The sequence below is a fragment of the Planococcus citri genome, chromosome 2 (assembly GCF_950023065.1).
Source record: "Planococcus citri chromosome 2, ihPlaCitr1.1, whole genome shotgun sequence".
NCBI classification, from domain to species: Eukaryota; Metazoa; Arthropoda; class Insecta; order Hemiptera; family Pseudococcidae; genus Planococcus; species Planococcus citri.
The window spans coordinates 27,160,169-27,174,925 of NC_088678.1; the positions used below are offsets into that span (position 1 = coordinate 27,160,169).

Genomic DNA, 14,757 nt, shown 5'->3' on the forward strand with positions numbered 1-14,757 from the left:
CTATCTGCTTCAAAGTGTGCTAAATATTTATGAATGATTAATACACGATGAAATAATATTTAATTCATGATGAAATTTAATAAAAAATATATTGCACTTTTATCGTTCATAAAACGATCAAAACTGTGTGAAAAATCAGTACATCGTCGAATGCCTCGAATTACCCATCATCGACTCGACTTTATTCGCTGTTTCTTTCAAAGCATCCGGTAGGTCTGGCAAATCGAGGGTGATATGAGCTGAAAACCTCTTATAGACAGACGAAGGATCTTTCTTATTCCTATGTATAAAATTCGTCATAATTAGACTCGCTGATTTAAATCACCTGATACACTAATCTCAACTTTACTAAAATCCAAAATACTCGATGCCCAAAAATGAACACAACTGTCTACTCAACTACCAGCAGCGTACGTGAACAAAAAAAAAGCCATCACAAATCATGCAACTATACGGGAAAATTCGATCTAGATTGAATGAAATACAGAAAATGATCAGAAAATCAAAGAAAGGCATCGTATCTACATAATTCTCCTACAACTAATGAAATTACCTTTTTGTTTTCAGATATTTTACTTGCTGTTTCATGAATAATGCAGTTTTCGAAAGCTCCAATATATTTTTAAAGGTTTCTTGTGTTTTTCTCATAGCTGTCAGCTCGCTATATAAAAATGAGATGAAACGATGAAATAATTTCTACACCGTGAGATGATTTCAGTCGCTAATGAAGATGTAGGTACCTACTTGATAGCGTATTCTAAGTCGTATATGTTGCCTTGTAGATCTTTTTGCAATTTTTCTGCTTCTATTCGTTTATCAACCACGTGTGGTAATGATTTCCTAATGTTTTCTTGTAATCTGTAGTAAGCGAGCGATGGCTCATTGGCGAGGATATGCATATTTTCTGATATTCTTTCTTTAGCTATAAACATGGAGGTATTTTTAAATTTTCAATAAATTCATGGAGTAGGAAGCTGAATAAATGTACGAAGATTTCATCAGGATCAGGTACAGGTGAGAATTACACATCCTTACAGCAAATTTTTTCAATCTGTCAGCTCTGTCTGTTGTAGAGACAGAGATTAGAGAATGGTAATTGACCGAGACGAGTCTTCTTAATCAGCTGAACTTTAATCTGTACGGTTTTCTTCATAATTACAGGAATAAAAATTTAATTACTATTCCAAAGAAAGGTAAATATCAATTAGTGATTTCCATATCACTAGACTGAAATTGATAATAAAATTTGTAGTATTCCTTTCTAAACTTGAGCAATATTTCACATTAGGTGACCCCTTGAAATTAATAAATAGAGAAATATTGAAACGTAGTAGGTTAGGTTAGGTTAGGATGCAGAGGAAAATCGATAGAAAGGCTCACCTTTACGAACTTTTTCTTCAAGCACCGGATCAATGACGATTGTATCGAGTTCTTTATTACCTTTACCACCTTTAGACATTTTAATGATTAAATATTCAACTAATTAACGTAGTAAATAAAATAAAACCTGAAGAAAATTAATTTTACAATTTTCTGAAAATTTATTTTTCTCTTATCATTTTTATATCATAAATAAACAAACTACAAACTAGTTTTAACCAATTACAACACGAGCGGATCGAAACCACCAATCAGAGACGTGTTAGTTCTTATCAGTAACTCTCACTCTCGTAGTTTTGTACTTCACATTTTTTACCGGGAATTTGCAATCGTTTCACTTTTTGTAATTTTTAATATACAGTAATCGAATCAATTAAATGACTAATGAGAAAATAATCTACTTTGTTCAAACTATTCTTCGTTGATTCAAATGAAAGTTAAAATCAAAAGTAAGTAGTTATTCATTTTTTTTACCGCAGGTACTGGAAGTAGTAAAACATCCATCTCAATCTCATCATCGAAGCTAACAAAACACTAATAATTATGTTATTTTTCTAGGCTGGTTGGGTGTCGCTACATGGCGATGGGTTGCTAATGATGATACATGTGGTATATGTCGATTAGCTTTCGAAAACTGCTGTCCAGACTGTAAATTACCCGGTGACGATTGCCCATTAGGTGAGACTGATTTCAAACAAAAACTAGCTGTTATCTGCACTAACTAGCGGTGTTTTAAACCTGAATTATTTTCAGTTTGGGGCCAGTGTTCGCATTGTTATCATATGCACTGTATTATGAAATGGTTAAATTCGCAGCAAGTTCGTCAACTATGTCCTATGTGTCGTCAAGAGTGGAAGTTTAAAGAATAGACATAAAGGTTAGTATAGCTTTACATGTACTTTTCCAGTGTCATCGTCGTATTATTGCCTACATCATGGATGACTATCTAACCGAGTAGTACACTTTTGCTTTTTATGTTACAGCATGATTTACGTCAAATGGATTTATCTCTACTGTCTTAACTTTGGTCGTTGAACGAAGCCATTCGTGAGTTCCGCCAAATGCAAGAATCTCTGTCGCCTCATAATACACCTTCGACTCATTCATCCGATAAAGATGATTGCGAATGTTACTCGAACGTTGATCCTCAATTCCTCAATGGGTTATTAACCAGAGCCTAAATACCACTGGGTCGAATTCTTCTCGATCTAGTGTCAATACGTCCAGAACTAATATTAGAGAGACGTGAATTTGATATTGTACAGTAAATCATATCATCTCGTCTGTCGCTTCATAATTTTTTCAATTTCTTTTGCGTAATTATGCTCTGTACTGTATTATGTAATTTTTAAGGCATACATACTCTCTCTCTCTCTTTTCGCGCATTTTGTGTTCCTGTTGTAGTTCGTAATTTCGTAATAAATTTAATCGAGTGCTTGTATGAGGTGTTTAATGTTGATGTATTGAAAGGAGGAGCTCGCGCTCGGCTTCATAGAGAACTGTAGGATAGGATTGGCTCGCTTAAAATCGAATACGAACTGCGTAGTAAGAAAAAAAATTGACAAAATGGAACGAAAATGAATAATTTTGAAACTATACATTCTCACCTCGAGAACTTGAAAATTTCTTACTAGGGATTAGGGAACCTCTTGAGGTGTCACACTCCGATTTGAACGGGGCGGCGATTTTTGGAAAGAGCATAGTCTAAAACCCCTAAATCAAATTTTCAGCTGCCCAAGTTCATTTTTCGATTTTTTGGTGAATTTTTGAAAATTCAAAATTAACTGTTTTTGGCGATTTATGCTAATTTTAAAAAGTGCGTACTTGATCAGTAAAAATGGTCAAAATAAGTCCCAAAACTACTATTAATTACCCAAATCCAAATTTCACCATTTCCAGCGCGATTTTTCAATTTCTCCAATTTGCTCCAGAAGGCGTGAACATGAAGTTGGACAGCTAAAAATCGAGTTGTATATTACACTCGACCTGTTCAACGAGTTCATCCACATTTGAGCCGATTTTGAGAGTGACACCTCAAAAGTGGCTTTTTGACCAGGGTTTTTCAAAATCAAAATTAAGAAATCCAAAAAATCAAAAAATAACCGTTTGTGAGGAAATTTTTGAAATTTGAGCGAATCACTGTATTTTGTCCATAACTAACCCCCCAAATCCAAATTTCACCATTTCAAGCCATTCTAGAGCCTCCAGCGCGATTTTCCAATTTCTCCAGAATTTTGAATTTGCTCCAGAAGGCGTGAATAAGAAGTTAGGCAGCTAAAAATCGAGTTGTATATTACACTCGACCTGTTGAACGAGTTTATCCACATATGAACCGATTTTGAGAGTGACACCTCAAGAGTGGTTTTTTGAGGTGTCACTCTCGCTAGTCTCGCTCCAACACGTCTGGAAATGGTAGAATTTGCGCTCCGGGGGTTATGCTCGACAATATACATCGATTCGCGCAAATTTCAAAAACTTCCTCACATACGGTTATGTTTTGATTTTTTGGATTTTTCAATTTTGAAAAAAGCTGGTCAAAAAACCATTTTTGAGGTGTCACCCTCAAAATCGGCTCAAATGTGGATAAACTCGTTAAATAGGTCGAGTGTATAATACAACTCGGTTTTTAACTGCCCAACTGCATATTCACGCCTTCTGGAGCAAATTCAAAATTCTGGAGAAATTGTGAAATTTGGATTTGGGCAATTAATATTATTTTGGGGACTTATTTTGACCATTTTTATTGATCAAGTACGTACTTTTTTTGAAAAAAAAGCATAAATCGCCAAAAACAATCAACTTTGAATTTTCAAAAATTCGCCAAAAATTGAAAAATGAACTTGGGCAGCTGAAAATTTGGTTTTGGGGGTTTTGAAGTATGCTCTTTCCAAAAATCGTGGTCCCGTTCAAACCGGAGTGTGACATCTCAAGAGGTTCCCTTCTTAATTACTAATTACATGGAGAACTGTAGGAAAGGATTGGCTAGCTTAAAAGTTAGAATCGATTCAAATTTCAATCGAATACGTAGTTCACGGTAGTTCAAGAAAAAAATTGACAAAATGGAGCGAAAATGAATCTTGAAACACCTTCATTCTCAATTTTTCACCTCGAGAACTTGAAATTGAAAATTAGATTTTCAGATTTTTATTTTTTCAATAATTATTATTTATTAATTATTTTTATTTTTTATGAAAAAATAAAAAAATAAAAAATAAAATTCACAGCTAAACCTTACTATTTTCACCACAAGTAGCGCTAGTGTCGTTGATATGATTCACCATTCTTATCGATGTTATCTGTGACGTATTCCAATATTTATGTTTGCTTGACTATTTTTCTCATTTTCTGCTTATTTATGCGATTATAATTTCAGTGATCGATTCTACGTAAATTTTTATAAATAGCTGAAAAGTGTTGCGCGATAATTATCGCATCGTGATCTGCAGCGTTACAATAATGAAAAGGTGATCCGAATTTCCACTCCGTCCGCCGCCATGAACACGGTAAACGTTGAAACACATTCGTCCAATTTCAAGATAAACACTGATTCGAAAACAACAGCCGAAGATTTGATCATAGAAACATGTAAAAATTTAAAAATCGGTCCCGTCGCTCGACATTTATTCGCTGTACGTATCAAAGCTAAATCGATATGGCTACACTTGAGCGCCAACATCGAAGGAATACCGTACAAAGATTTCGAATTCCGTATGCGGTTCGCTGTTCCTGATATGAATCGTTTACAAGATATCGACCCGAACGCTTATAATTTCTGTTACAATCAAATCAAATATGGTATTCTACGTAACCAGTTCCCCAAACAGATTTACAGAAAGTTTAAGAACGAAATTTTCGGCCTAAGTGTGTTGAATATGTTTCTCGCTATCATCGAAGACGGTCTGTCCAAAGAAGACGTCATTAACGACTATCAAAAATATGTACCTCCGGTTGTTCTAAAACAGCATCTTTTCTTCGTCAAGAAACCATTGATAAAGGCTTTGAACGAACTCGGACAGAATAAGTCGAATTACGATGCGTTCTATGTGAAAAGTGGTTACCTCGATCAATTCAATAAAATTGTTCCTAATTATCTAAATGAAAGTTATAGAGCTTTTGTTAACGGCGAAGATAAACTAGAAGCGGTGCAAATCACTGTTGACCCTTTTCACGATGTTTATCCTGGGATTAGTATGAAATACGATACTAGAGACGAAGTGAGTGTTGGTTAATTTCGTTTCTTTAATTCATATTTTGGATCACTGATTAAATAATTAATCAATTTTTTTTTCTTTTTTGCAGATCGAACATGTTTGCTCAATTGACGATTTATGCTACTTAAATATACGTAAAGAAGGAACTATTGAGATATCACGTAAAAATGGAATCCCATTGTATTTGCAATTTCATCCAATATCCGAAATGATGTCATTCGTTTCGTTACTCGATGGATATTACAGATTAATGGTGAAATGGATATTTAATCTTTGTCGTGATATACCAACTCCATCTTTACTAAAATTACAACCCTTAAAATGTCACGGACCTATTAGGTATTTATCGAATGTCATTTCAAGATAATATTATCTTCTATGTCGTAATTCCTAATCGCAATAATGATTTCAGTGGCGAATTCGCTTACCGTAAACTGGAGGAAAAACGTAGCAATAAAATTGGCTGTTTTATTTTGAGGGAGAGTGATCTAGAATACGATACGTACTTCATCGACGTTTGTACCAAAGCGAGGTAAATACATATTAATCATCTGTCTTACTCATAGATCGACGACAGTACTGATAAAATTATTTTTTTCAGCACCAAACCAGTCACGTATAAAATCGAAATGACCAATAACAAGCAATACAGACTGTGTAGTAGTAAAACCACCTACGCTTCTATACCAGCTATCATCGCTGCTCATAAAACCGAACAAGCAGATTTTATACTTCGCGAGTGCTTGCCACCGTCTGAATTTGGTATTTATTATCAATTTGTGTTTCCTCTGCATGACGAATGTGGCATAGTTTGATACGATGTCGTTGTGTTTAGATCAATCGAATTTATTAATATGTCAGACTGAAAGATGCGCCTATGCTCAAAAATCTCTCAGTAAGAATGAGTTACCAAAGACCATGCCGTTGTGTATTGATACGAGAACCTTGATGTATTTTAAAAGTAAGTCGAATTCGATTTATTTGCATTCGAAAATTTGTTCGTTTACTCATTTTTTTTCATTTTTTTTAAAAGATAAACCCAAAGAAGGAAGAAATCAATTCACTACCGTTTACCGAGCTATTTGGACAACCGATAATACGAAGAAAAACGTCGCCATGAAAGTATTAAGGGAAAGCTATAAAGATAAATATTTACAAGTAAATAGGATTTCTTCGACTAATTTTATCCTGCTGCGTTTATAGTTTTTTAAAAACGTATTTGTGTTTTTATCAAGGAATTTCTTTCGTTAACCAATCGTTGGGCTTTTGTTACCTCGAACGCAGTTGTTAAATTTTTCGGACTTACGTTATCGAATCCCATTTCAATGGTCACCGAGTATTTACCGATGGGACAATTAGACCATTATTTAGAAAACGCAGATAGTCGTCTACCTATCAAAGAAGTCGATTTAGTCGAAGCTGCTACGTATTTAGCAAACGCCTTGTGGTATCTGGTGCGTTATTCGTAACGTCAAAATCAGCATTTCGAATACGAGTACGAAGTTTCATCGAGCTTTTTTTTCATTTTTATAGGAAGAAGCTGGTTTCGTTCATGGAAACATCAGATGTCGTAAAGTATTAGTATCCTCCCATACGGAGAATTCATTCGCTGTTAAATTATCCGATCCTGGATTGCATGAAAACTACACCGATGCCGAGTAATTAATGATCGTTCAAGTTTACCCATATTTTGGAACTAGTTTGATGGTTTTTTTAATTGATCGAATTATTTTGCAGTTTACACTGGATCCCTCCAGAGCACCAAAATAATAACATGAACGAAGCCCGAAACTCTGTAGCGGCCGATGTTTGGGCTTTTGGAACGACCCTTTGGGAAATTTTCAGCTACGGTAAATCGCCTCCTTTGGCCGAACCCAGCGTTATCAGAAAGGTATTTGGGTATTTTTGATTAATTTTTCGTCGCTGTTGAAAATTTTACTAGTTTACTGATTGCATTTTTTCCCGTACAGTTTTACAAAAGCGGTAAAATGCTTCCTCAGCCAATTGGGTGTCCTGATACCGTATATTACGTAATGAAAGAATGTTGGAACAACGAAACCGATCATCGTAAAAGACCACAGGCGGTTATGCGTGATATTAATCAGGTTCTTTATCAAGGTGAGAGCCCTCATCTCGTAACTCGATGTTTATCGAACAAGATATGTACTTGATGAAATTTCTACCTATTGCTTTTCTCACCTCTTATCCCACCTTATTATGGGCAATTTCATCGATTATTTCAAGCTTAAAAATTATCTAAAATATACTCCGTCCACGATGGTAGACTTATGAAACCGTCTGCATTCGGTAAAGTAACGGAATTTCGTTTAATTCAGTTTATTATGTTGTTTTTGTTTCAGTATACAACGCACGACAACGTCATTCGTATACTACGATCACTCCATCTTTCGATAGTCAGCAAGATAATGTTTCGAATAAATCAAAAGAAAGCGACGATTTGAGTTCTAGTTTATTCTCCGAGCTTACAGGTATTATTAATCGTCTGACACTGACGATATATGTTAATGTTCGTTTGCAGCGTTGGGAAAGAAACAATAATCATAATTATTGACGATTTGGTTGTCATTTCAGTGACCACGTTTGTAGACGACGGAGAAGAAAGATGTTCGGCTGATTTATTCCATATGAATGGTAATACCACTTCCGATTTGATGTTCCCGATGAAAAGCTCTCCGCAGGTGAAATATATTAATTTTGTATTTCGCTTTCCAACGAATCAAAGATTTTTAATATCCACGTGTAAAATATATGTATTTTTTTTCGAATAGACTTACAAACGAATCGAGAACTCATCCCGAACAAATTCAGTGTTGTCGATATTTAGTCAAACCGAGTACAGTCTTGGAGATAATGCTATTTCCAGCATACAGAGTATTTTTGAACTGGATCGTGAATGGCAGCTGATTCTGAACGGACGTATTGGAGAAGTACGAAAATACTGTGTTTTTTTGTCGTAGCATTTTTGGAAAGAGCATGGTTTGCCCCCCCCCACCCCCACATACACATCAATTAAATTTTAGCAATTTAAATGCTTTTTTCGATATTTAGCAAATTTTTAAAAATTTTAAATTTATCATTTTTGGCGATTTTGATATTTGAAAAAAAAAAGAAAGAAATATGGGCAGCATTGAGTAAAAATTGTAACAATTAATACCTAAAGTAATTAATGAACTCTGAATCGAATTCACCCATTTTCGGGTAAATTGGAACCTCCAGTTCGATTTTCAATTTCTCCTGAAGTTATGGAAATTAATTTTGGGAGCTAAAAATCGAGTTGTGGCGTATTCTCGACCTGTCGTAAGAAGTATAGCTTTATTTGAGCCGGTTTCCAGGTGGGCATTATCAAGTTGTGTTTTGTTGACCAAAAAACCAAAATTTTCAATTCGCAGAGAAGTTTTTGAAATTTGTACAAATAGCTATATAGTCCGGGGGGGGGGGCGCATAAGGATTACGACAACTTTTTTCTTAAAGGTGGTAAGGAACATTTCTAGCCCTTGTCCTCAAAAAAAAAGTGGCCCTACTTCCAAAATGGCGGCTATTTTGATTGACAGGCCAGCCGAAATCGCAGATTTTGCGTTCCAACAAAGGACTAGCATAAAATTTATTAAACCGTACAACAGTAGATCGAAGGAGCAGGCAAAATTTCATCACCTGTCAAAATTTCGAGTGCTAAAGTGCCTTTTTCGATTTTTGGTGAATTTTCAAAAATCAAATTTTGGCCAAAATATGAGAAAAAAATAAACATTTTACCAAATTAACCTAGAAAGCTGAAATTTGGGATGTATCCTATTTTCGATCTGCCAAATCGATTGGAAACTGTTTCAAACCGTTTTGAGCAGTTCTGGAGCCTCCAGCAGATTTTTGAAACTCGAAATTCTCACAAAATTTCATCAATGGAGTTGGAAAGCCGAAATTAATTCTGCAAACTGATTTCAAGCTGTGAAGTCGACTGCAGGTAAATTTCAACTCGTTTTAGAGTCTCCGGCAATTTTTTAAAAATTACTGGAGCCTCCAGTAAATTTTTGAAATTTGAAATTTCCCCAAAATATCATCTCAATGGAGATGGAAAGCTGAAATGAACTATACACTCCAATTTTAACACCCTCTGAAGACGACTTCAGGTAGGTTCAAGTAATTTTGGAGCCTCTAGTGATTTTTTGAAAGGTTTCATGGCGTTTTCAGGAGAATAGAAATTTCCAAGAAGTAGCTGGAAGCTTCAAAACCACTTGAAACCACCATGCAGTCGACTTCATAACATTATTGTATTAAAATTATTTTGTAGAGTAAATTTCCATTCAAAAATCTACTGGAGGCTCCAGTAATTTTCAAAAAATTGCAGGAAGCTCTAAAACGACTTGAAATTAGTTTGCAGAATTAATTTTGGTTTTCCAACTCCATTTGATGAAATTTGGTAGGAATTTTGAGTTCTAAAAATCTACTGGAGGCTTCAGTAATTTTCAAAAAAATCGCTGGAGGCTCCAAAACGACTTAAGATTTACCTGCAGTCGACTTCATAGCTTATTGAAATTAGTTTGCAGAATTAATTTCGGCTTTCCAACTCCATTTCATGAAATTTGGTTGGAATTTGAAGTTTCAAAAATCTGCTGGAGGCTCCAGTAATTTTCAAAAAAATTGCTGGAGGGTCTAAAATGACTTGGAATTAGTTTGCTGGATTAATTTCGACTTTCCAACTCCATTTGATGAAATTTGATAGGAGTTTCGAGTTTCAAAAATCTACTGGAGGCTCCAGTAATTTTCAAAAAAATCACTGGAGGCTCCAAAACAACTTGAAATTCACCTGTAGTCGACTTCATAGCTTATTGAAATTAGTTTGCAGAATGAATTTTGGCTTTCCAACTCCGTTTGATGAAATTTTGTGGGAATTTCGAGTTTAAAAAATCTTCTGGAGGCTTCAGAACTGCTCAAAACGGTTTGAAACAGTTTTCAATCGATTTGGCATGTCGAAAATAGGGTATATCCAAAATTTCAGCTTTCTTGGTCAATTTGGTAAAATTTTGATTTTTTTCCTTCATTTTTGGCTAAAATTTGATTTTTGAAAATTCACCAAAAATCGAAACGGGGACTTTAACTTTTGAAATTTTGACAAGTGATGAATTTTTGCCTGCTCTTTCGATCTACTTTTGTACGGTTTAAAAAATTTCATGCTAGCCCTATGTTGGAACGCAAAATCTGCGATTTCGGCTGACCTGTCAAACAAAACGGTCGTAAGTAGGGCCACTTTTTTCTTAGGACAAGGGCTAGAAATGTTCCTTAGGACTCCCCCTTTAAGAAAAAAGTTGTCCTGGAGGATTGGCAGGGGGTACAAGTGATCCTTATGCGGGCCCCCCGGCTATATGTCTTGTCTAAAATCAATTCCAGAATCCGAATTTCGCAACTTCGAGTCGTTCTGGATCCTCCAGAGCGATTTTAGAATTTTCCCAGAATAAGAATTAATATGGGGAAAAAATCAACAACTTTCTGTAGGTAAAGAGATTTTTTGGAATTTTTAGGAATGGCTGTATCTTGTCCAAAACCATCCCTGCCTCTCTGTATCCAAGAAAATTTGATTTTTTTTCTATTTATGATTAATTGATTATGTATGCTGGTCAATAAAACGCACTCGAGGTGTCCGCTTGCTGGAAATCGCCACAAATGTGGATGAACTCCTAGAAAAATGTTGAGTATGAGCCATACCTCGATTTTTAGCTGCCTCACACCTCGAGTGGTTTTTGATTGGAATAGGTAAAAAAAATCAAAATTTTTCTGTTCACTGAAAATTTTTTAAAATGTGTACGAATAGCTGTATTTTGTTTAAAATCAGTCCCTCAAACTCGAGTTTTACCATTTCCGGCCAATTCGAAGCCTCCAGCATAATTTTTGAATTTCTTCAAAAGGAGTGAAAGTGAATTTCAGCAATATTGACACCACAATTTTTTGGGAGGAGGGGGGTGCCATTTTTCTACTTGGAAGGGCGTGTTATGTTATTGTTCTAAAAAAAATTGCAATGGAAAGTACATTTCATGGTTGTAATTTTTTTTCAGGGATTTCACGGTGAAGTATTTAAAGGAATGCTACAACATTGGCATGCTGAAGAAGACGCCCAGAAAGTTGCTGTAAAGAAATTGAAAACGCACACTTTAACACGTGACAGACTCGCTGACTTCGATAGAGAAATTTCTATCATGAAGGTAAACTATTTTTTTTTTTTTTTCGTAGCTTCATCGTAAAAGAATGACGTGTATTAATACTAGTTCTTTTTCCACGACGTAGAAATTGGATCATCCAAACATAGTCAAGATTAAAGGTATTATTAGAGATCCAGAACTATGTCTGGTTTTAGAATACATCGATCACGGATCATTGCGGTGCTACTTAAATATAAATCGTGATCGATTGGGTACCCTTCGTTTACTTAAATTCGCTCTAGATGTAGCTTTGGTAAGTGGAAGATGGAAGGAAGCTGATTTGAAGACTGTCGAAGTATTCGAGCAATACTAATGTGTTCTTTTTTCAGGGTATGGCTTACCTGAGCGAGAAGAAAATCGTGCATCGTGATCTAGCTGCTCGCAATATTCTAGTAGTGAACGATACCCACGTGAAAATATCGGATTTCGGTCTGGCTCAGTTCATCGGTAACAATAATTACTACCAGTTCAAAACCGAACGACATTTGCCGATAGAATGGTAAGTACAGTCTACCTCTGGGTGTGTTTCTCTTTTCGTCGTCTTCATCATTCTACTGACCCTTCGTTTTCGTTAGGTACGCTCCGGAATCAATACAGTACGGTAAATTCTCTCCTCAATCGGACGTATGGTCTTACGGTGTCACCTTATACGAGATGTTTACCCACGGAGAAGATCCTCGATTACCGATCGATCAACAGTCTGTTGATGACATGTTGAACGCCCTTAAAAACGATATTCGACTAGAGTGTCCACCTGACTGCCCTTCTCACGTGTATTCCAACATAATGCGAGAATGCTGGCATTACGAAGCGGCTAAAAGGCCGACTTTTCAAACTCTTAGTAAAACGATCGAAGAGCTTTTCCGTCCTGATACCGATGCACCAAAGTAAAGTCTAGGTAATTTGTAGAAAAATGTATTTTTATGGGTTTTATTTCGTTAATGTATTTTGTATTTGTAAATTGTTTGTAATCGATTGGTTTCTTTGAGCTTATTTGTTAATTCGAGTTTTAAAATGTGTATTATTGTGAACCGTGTGAATTTGACGGTCATGTGATAGTATTTTAGATTATAATGGATTTGATACGTTGTTATTTTTATTGTATCTTGCAGTCCCGTTACCCTACTTATTTTCCCCTTTCTCATCATTGTAACAAAGTAGATAATACGTAGTGTTCTTGTTTGCCTGTATGTCTCTCTCTCTCTGTACCCCTTTTGCGGCGTGTTTTATGTATCAATAACATGTGCATTTTTGTGAGTGCCATTTTTATATAATTTCGTTGAAAATTGTGTGTTTTTATTTTAAATTAAAAAAATTGAAAAAATAGTGTATTGATTATAATTTAGAGACAAATCGCAGTCTTAGGAATAATAATATTACGCCGATGGAGTTTCAAGAGGGAAATATAGCTGCAAAAGCTTCTCGTAAATTTCTATATCTTGATACAAGAAACAAACGAAGATGATTTTGTTCACCTGTAACAAACACAGTGCTTAGAACCGGTACTGTAAATACGAATATTTTTACCACTTCTGTTTACTTTTTCGTGATTCTTTTGTAAGTATTGTCTGACTGTTCGTAACACAACGTGGGCTGCTTTTTCATTAGGGTAACCGTATATTCCGGTAGAAATACAAGGGAAAGCCTAGAATACGAAGAATAGTATTATTACGAACTGAACTGAACCAAAAGAATGGATCGAATGAGAAAAGACTTACGACGGTACGCAGATCATTTTCTTCCAAGACAGTCAAACTTTTCTTGTAACACGATTCTAATAAATCTGGCTTTTCACCACGAGGACCAACGGTGTGAATCACATCTGAAAAAATCAACTCGAATAGAATTTTTTCAAGGGAAAATTAATTTTAAAAAATGTGTAATTTACTGACATTTAGCTGGTAACCGATAACCTCCGGTTATTTTAGCGTCACCTGTAGAACAACCTCCTAGTGTGGTACATTCTTGCTTAAGGAAGGGTCCTGCGGCTCTATGGATAGCTCCATCAACTGTAATTCGATCGTAAAATTAGGCAAGATTATTAGAACAGAACTATGAGGATCTAGAAATTAATATGTATATTACCTCCTCCTCCACCCAATAAAGCGTTATTAGCTGCGTTGACTATGGCATCGATTTCCAACGTTGTGATATCTCCTTGCCAAAGAGCTACTTTATCGCATCCTTCCGGGAAATGGGAAGCTGATTCGTCGAATTCTTTCGCAGCTCCGCTTTTTTCAACTGAAATAACGGATTGTTTAATTTTGAAGTCGAACCATTTTAATTTAAAGCATTCAATTTAGACTCACATAAGTTCTTCAATCTTGACTCGTTCGATTTGTAATATTCTCGCCAAGTTGGAATTTCATCAATACTTTGGGATACCTTAATCTTGGCGTCTTTGACGTTCAGCTTCGATTTGGTATCCATGTTGAGGAACTTCTCTGCAAGTTGAGACAATCGATGATCAGGAACTAAGTTGAGAAAAAGTAAATGTGACATGGACAATACCTACGTACCTTTTTCAGATTGCCAATCAGTCATCTTGGAAGATGATTTAGCTATTGTACTGAAACGTGAAGTTATTGAAAATTCCAAAAAAGTGAATTGATTCGAAGATTTCGTTGACTGAAACTGAAAGCAGATAATTCAACTCGTGTTAGAAATGTGCCGGTGATAACGAAAAATTTGGAGAAAAAGACGAAATTACAACTGATTAGATTACAGTACAAGGGAATGTACCACTCTTTTGTACTGTAATCGTATTAAATTAACTACTTACGTTGAAAATTTTTCGCAATAGCATAACAAGTAGAAATAAATTTGATTTTTGCGATTGATAAGATAAAAAATTGCAGGAAAGTGTTTTTTTGTGTGGTGGTGTTTTGATGTTTTGTTAGCTCTAATTTGCACCAATGTACAGACTATTTTTTATGAGGAGGTGCGAAAGTTATCCTGAT

General features: G+C 35.4%; 4 protein-coding genes across 4 annotated transcripts; 2 read left to right on the forward strand and 2 right to left on the reverse strand.

Moving 5' to 3' along the window:
* Positions 1-37: 37 nt before the first annotated feature.
* Positions 38-1,586, reverse strand: LOC135835277 (BLOC-1-related complex subunit 8 homolog). Its single transcript, XM_065349460.1, has 4 exons — positions 1,381-1,586; positions 745-922; positions 554-661; positions 38-280 (listed from the first exon to the last, which is right to left on the reverse strand). The coding sequence occupies exons 1-4, from the start codon at positions 1,457-1,459 to the stop codon at positions 136-138; spliced, it is 510 nt and encodes a 169-aa protein (XP_065205532.1). The 5' UTR covers positions 1,460-1,586; the 3' UTR covers positions 38-135.
* Positions 1,587-1,676: 90 nt separating this feature from the next.
* On the forward strand, positions 1,677-2,821 carry LOC135835278 (anaphase-promoting complex subunit 11). Its single transcript, XM_065349461.1, has 4 exons — positions 1,677-1,829; positions 1,939-2,058; positions 2,134-2,257; positions 2,364-2,821. The coding sequence occupies exons 1-3, from the start codon at positions 1,811-1,813 to the stop codon at positions 2,247-2,249; spliced, it is 255 nt and encodes an 84-aa protein (XP_065205533.1). The 5' UTR covers positions 1,677-1,810; the 3' UTR covers positions 2,250-2,257; positions 2,364-2,821.
* A 1,871-nt stretch (positions 2,822-4,692) lies between these two features.
* Positions 4,693-13,123, forward strand: hop (tyrosine-protein kinase hopscotch). The gene is made up of 17 exons (XM_065349466.1): positions 4,693-5,594; positions 5,680-5,930; positions 6,004-6,123; positions 6,193-6,353; positions 6,427-6,552; positions 6,625-6,749; positions 6,827-7,045; positions 7,125-7,249; positions 7,329-7,482; positions 7,562-7,709; positions 7,952-8,080; positions 8,184-8,290; positions 8,381-8,539; positions 11,654-11,800; positions 11,883-12,050; positions 12,127-12,296; positions 12,373-13,123. The coding sequence occupies exons 1-17, from the start codon at positions 4,875-4,877 to the stop codon at positions 12,686-12,688; spliced, it is 3,345 nt and encodes a 1,114-aa protein (XP_065205538.1). The 5' UTR covers positions 4,693-4,874; the 3' UTR covers positions 12,689-13,123.
* On the reverse strand, positions 13,109-14,725 carry LOC135835288 (macro domain-containing protein CT2219-like). The gene is made up of 8 exons (XM_065349473.1): positions 14,580-14,725; positions 14,317-14,431; positions 14,107-14,241; positions 13,883-14,038; positions 13,690-13,806; positions 13,516-13,619; positions 13,338-13,442; positions 13,109-13,272 (listed from the first exon to the last, which is right to left on the reverse strand). Exons 1-8 carry the CDS (start codon positions 14,601-14,603, stop codon positions 13,174-13,176), a joined length of 855 nt encoding a protein of 284 aa, XP_065205545.1. The 5' UTR covers positions 14,604-14,725; the 3' UTR covers positions 13,109-13,173.
* Between the last annotated feature and the right edge of the window lie 32 nt (positions 14,726-14,757).

What these genes read in the sequence shown, in the direction of transcription:
- LOC135835278 (XM_065349461.1), top strand. An exon ending in CGGTGACGATTGCCCATTAG is followed by an intron (nt 2,059 to 2,133) that starts GTGAGACTGATT and finishes AATTATTTTCAG; the next exon opens with TTTGGGGCCAGTGTTCGCAT.
- hop (XM_065349466.1), top strand. Translation starts at nt 4,875, where the DNA reads ATGAACACGGTAAACGTTGAAACACATTCGTCCAATTTCAAGATAAAC. An exon ending in AATACGATACTAGAGACGAA is followed by an intron (nt 5,595 to 5,679) that starts GTGAGTGTTGGT and finishes TCTTTTTTGCAG; the next exon opens with ATCGAACATGTTTGCTCAAT. An exon ending in ATAAAGATAAATATTTACAA is followed by an intron (nt 6,750 to 6,826) that starts GTAAATAGGATT and finishes GTTTTTATCAAG; the next exon opens with GAATTTCTTTCGTTAACCAA.
- LOC135835277 (XM_065349460.1), bottom strand. Translation starts at nt 1,459, where the DNA reads ATGTCTAAAGGTGGTAAAGGTAATAAAGAACTCGATACAATCGTCATT. An exon ending in TGAAGAAAAAGTTCGTAAAG is followed by an intron (nt 923 to 1,380) that starts GTGAGCCTTTCT and finishes CCATGTTTATAG; the next exon opens with CTAAAGAAAGAATATCAGAA. An exon ending in AAATATCTGAAAACAAAAAG is followed by an intron (nt 281 to 553) that starts GTAATTTCATTA and finishes TTTTATACATAG; the next exon opens with GAATAAGAAAGATCCTTCGT.
- LOC135835288 (XM_065349473.1), bottom strand. Translation starts at nt 14,603, where the DNA reads ATGCTATTGCGAAAAATTTTCAAC. An exon ending in TATTGCGAAAAATTTTCAAC is followed by an intron (nt 14,432 to 14,579) that starts GTAAGTAGTTAA and finishes ATCTGCTTTCAG; the next exon opens with TTTCAGTCAACGAAATCTTC. An exon ending in TTTATTGGGTGGAGGAGGAG is followed by an intron (nt 13,807 to 13,882) that starts GTAATATACATA and finishes ATCGAATTACAG; the next exon opens with TTGATGGAGCTATCCATAGA.